General features: G+C 23.0%; 2 protein-coding genes across 2 annotated transcripts in view; both read left to right on the top strand.

Annotated features, from left to right (window-relative positions):
* Positions 1-3,312, top strand: part of l(2)41Ab (lethal (2) 41Ab) — a 5,071-nt gene extending 1,759 nt beyond the window's left edge. Inside the window, exons 2-8 of the mRNA XM_017902387.1 lie at positions 114-736; positions 850-1,093; positions 1,444-1,854; positions 1,928-2,449; positions 2,511-2,798; positions 2,860-3,018; positions 3,085-3,312. Of these exons, the coding sequence (XP_017757876.1) occupies positions 114-736; positions 850-1,093; positions 1,444-1,854; positions 1,928-2,449; positions 2,511-2,798; positions 2,860-3,018; positions 3,085-3,312 (2,475 nt within the window). The remainder of the gene's footprint in view (positions 1-113; positions 737-849; positions 1,094-1,443; positions 1,855-1,927; positions 2,450-2,510; positions 2,799-2,859; positions 3,019-3,084) is intronic.
* A 177-nt stretch (positions 3,313-3,489) lies between these two features.
* Positions 3,490-4,341, top strand: part of LOC108549129 (sugar transporter 4) — a 2,516-nt gene continuing 1,664 nt past the window's right edge. The window contains exons 1-2 of the mRNA XM_017902386.1: positions 3,490-3,556; positions 4,071-4,341. Coding sequence (XP_017757875.1) covers positions 4,097-4,341 — 245 coding nt within the window. The 5' untranslated portion in view covers positions 3,490-3,556; positions 4,071-4,096. The remainder of the gene's footprint in view (positions 3,557-4,070) is intronic.

Below are 4,341 nucleotides of genomic sequence, written 5' to 3'. Positions count from 1 at the left end.
AATAATAAGTAAAAAATTTATTAATAATAACATTTATATTTGTTTAAAATTTTTTGTTTATTTTACATTTGAAGTTATATTTATACAATATAAATATAATTATATATTTTTAGGAAGTATCAATAAAACAAGCAGAAAAGGAATTAGAATTAGAAGCTGTAAACCTTTATCAAATGCAACAAGAAGTACAACATCAGCATACAATATTACAACAATACATAGAAGCACTTTCTAAAGTTACATTATTGAGAGAAAAAAAGAATAGTAATATGGAAAATGCTAAGCAAATTGTGAAACAGAGTTATTCAAAATTAAAAGAAGAAAAAGATAAAAAAGAAAAATTATCTCAAAATTTACAAAAATTAGTGGTATTTCATTCTTACTTATCTAAATGGGAGAAAAATTTAAACAACCATTTAATAATATCTAAACAAATGTCATTACAAGATGTTAATAGGAATAAGATATTGATTAATAAAAAACAACAAAGAGATTTTATATTATATCGATTAAAAGAAGAAATATGGAAAATTGAATCAGAAATAGCCTATATTGATGAGCAATTACAAATTAAAGATAAAGAAAAGAAAGATATTAATAGAATGATAATTGATGCAAATACAGATTTAGAATCTCTGCATACAGAGCATAAAGATTTGCATAATATATGGAAATCTGTGGTAGCTAATATTTCTAAAAGAAATGATATACATGATCTGTTACATTGTGAACAAAAGTAAATATTATAAAAAGATTAGAAATCATATAAATATTTTATTGTACATATGAATTTATAAATTGCAGAAATGTAAATAATTTACAACAATTAATATTTAAACACTTTTTTAGAGAAGCACACAAGTTATACAGTGGATTATTATTAGAAATACAAAATGTAAAAAAAGAAATAGAGAAAGAAATGGAAAGTAATGAAAATTTAACATCTTTATCTTTTCGAGCAGAAAATAACATTAAAATTACAACAAAAGCAATATCATTGTACAATGAAAAAATTGCAAAGAATAAATCAGAATTAATAGATTTTGCAAAAATGAATGAACAAATACAGTGTGATTACAATATCATATTTAGTGTATGTTGAATATATTGTCATAATTTAGAACCTCTTTAGAAGGAAGGCTTCTGCTAAAATGGCGTTTTAAAATATTCTTATAAATAAATAACTGATATTTAAGTTGAAATATTTTTTGTTTATATTGATAAAAATATAATTGATATCGATAAAAAACCTATACAATCGATATTGTATAAACTCCATCTTTCATATATAATAAGACTATAATAAAGAGTTGACTATAAAAGCGAGATAACTGAAAAATAGCCTGTGTCAATCGCGCTATGTTGAAGAAGTACCTTTCTTCCAAAGAGATCCTTAATTGTTAAATAAAAGGTCGATAGATATTACTAGAAACTTACTTTCAGGAATATCAAAATTATTTGTATGAAGAAGAGCAAGCGAATAAAAAATTTGAAACCATTTTTCAACAAAAGAATAATTTAGAAGATGCAGTATTTAAAAAATTGGAAGAAAAAGTTATATGCAATAAAGCAGCTCAATACATAAATGAATTATTAATAAATATAAAAAATGCTATATTAGAACATGAAATTTCAATTGCACGTGTAGAAAATACATATGGAAATAATCTCTTACAACTAGAAAAACTTAAAAATTTAATTGAAAATAGAAAAGCAGAATTGCAGGACCTGACACAAAAGAATACTGGAAAAGAAAAACAAATAGATAAATTGCAAAAAGAGATAAAAAGGTTTGAAATAATGATAGAAAAAACACAAACAAAGCTTTTAGGAATAAATAAACTTATTGATCAGGTTATATATCCTATTTTTTATTTCTTAATTTAAAATAATAAACGAATTGTACATTTTAAATAAATAATTTTAGATATTACCAGCTATTGGTGGAGAAGAATTAAGTCCACAAGATTTAAAAATTGCTAGTTTAGAAAAAAATATTCAAAAACTTCAACAAAATATTAAGAAAGCACAACAATTTTGGTTGCGTCAACAAGGTTTTGTTGTTTCATTAAGTCAACAAAGAGAATCACAACTACAAGAATTAAATCTCCTTGAAAAAGAAATTATGATAATGGGACAAAAAAATTTTAAATTAGAATATGCATTAGAAATGGTTACAAAAGAAGAAGTAAATGTGAATAAAATTATAATTTCTTTTGATCAAAAATTATCCTGTATAAATGCAAATTTAGTGATACAGAAAGATTTAAAAAAGGAATTAGAGGATAAAAATTGTGTAATAAAAAATGAATGTCTTTTATCTTTCCAAGAATTAGAATTAGAACTTATAAAATTACAAAGTGATTTAAAAAATATATGCACTGAGAAAATGATATTAAAGGAGGAATTAAATTTTGCACAACAAGAAAGCTTAGCATGGGAAAAAAAGGTAATTTATGCTGTTATGTTATTAACTTGTTTACATTTACTACAATATTTATCTAACAAAGGTACAATTGATGCAAGATACACTAAAAAATATGAAAGAAGAACAAAGTACTGGAGGTATAGCATTAATGAAGAGTGAAATTCATAGAATGGAAATGAGACTTTCCTATTTAAAAAAGATTCAAGAAAAATTAATTCATGATATGAATCTTTGTATTACAAGGAGAAATATGATAGTTGATAAAGTATTTGGTAAACTTAAAAGAAATCCAAAAGTAAAACATAATAAAAAGATTGTAATTAACAAACGTTTGTCTGATCAAAGAACAAAAATCAAACAACTTTTAAAAGTAAGTACTAAAATAATTAATTCTTAAAAACTTAGTAAATCATATGTTTTCTTATTAACAGATTACGAAGCAAACTAGTAATATGGTAGAAAAATTAAAAAATCAAATAACAAATATACAAGATAAATTAATCAAATGCCAACAGTTTTTACAAAACATAAAAATACATATTTGTACTATAGAAAAGGAAATTGAACAATTGGAACTGCTAAAATACCATGTATGCTTTTAATTGCATTATATTGACATAATTTGCTAACTATTAATTCTACTTCTCAATTTTTAGAATTTACATAGTTTGGTACTTAAACAACGAAAAGTGAAACAATTATTTGATATTAGAAATGGTGTATATAAAATGATTTATAAAAATGAAAATATAATAGAAGAAAATTTGCAGAAAGAACACGGTTGCAGAGAATATTTAATATCTATATTAGAAAAAACTGAACATGATTTTCCAATGTTACAAAGTAGTATAAAAAGAATATTACTAACTCCGCAAATTATTTGAGAAATTAATGAGTGCATAAGATAAGATAAATGTATCATTATTATGTTATCATTGAATAAATATGTTACACAATGGTACAAAGTTCTAGATACTATTATAAGAAAACCTTTTATCAAGTTACAAGTAATTTTATAAAAAGTTTCTCAAGTAGTAAATAATAAACTTGATATATAATTACATATTTGAACAAGCTAAATTTATTAACATTTAAAGAATTAAAGAAGTTGATAAACAATTGTAGATGGTAAGAAATTTGAATTTATCAAATATACGCACAATAAAGAAGTCACGTTAATTAAATCTAGATTAATCTTTATTTAGCTATCTTACTGATACGAAATATTTTCAAAATAATTATTATCGCCAAATCGATAGAAATATTGCATTTCTTGTTGTACACTTGGACTTAAAATACGTGAAAATTTTTTTTCAAATTCTACGCGTTTAAAACAATACTACGTTAATATATAGCAAAAGAATATCATTTTTGTTATTATTATTGGTATACAATGACAATGATAATAAATAACCGGTAAACATAGTGAATTATTACAAATAAACAATATACTAGATTTTACTGTTAATATCTTTAAAGTGAAATAAAATGTAAGTAATTAAATAAATACTTTTTAATGATTTGGTAATCTAATTAATATCTACAAATTTTTTTGAATTACATATATTAAATTGAATTATTGTAATTTAAAAAACTAGTATTTAACATATAAGTATTCTAATATATAAATAATTATTTTTAGATATTTATTAAAGTAATTTATAAAAAATGAATGAAAATCGTCTTGGAGTATCACATCAAACCTTGGTCTCCAATGCTGAAGATCAAGCTGTTTCAGCTAGAAAATGGCCTCAATATCTGGCTAGTTTGGCAGCAACTCTTGGAGCATTAGCAACTGGGATGACATTAGCATGGACTTCTTCTGCTGGTGAAGATGGAAAGTTATTATCTTCTTTATATCATATCAACTTTTCGAAGAGTGAATTTTCATGGATTAGCTCATTAACTGCAGT

The sequence above is a fragment of the Eufriesea mexicana genome, unplaced genomic scaffold (assembly GCF_001483705.2).
Source record: "Eufriesea mexicana isolate 0111107269 unplaced genomic scaffold, ASM148370v2 scaffold1824, whole genome shotgun sequence".
Taxonomy (NCBI): Eukaryota; Metazoa; Arthropoda; class Insecta; order Hymenoptera; family Apidae; genus Eufriesea; species Eufriesea mexicana.
Note: the sequence above shows the minus strand (reverse complement) of the source record. Positions and strands in the feature narration are given on the sequence as shown.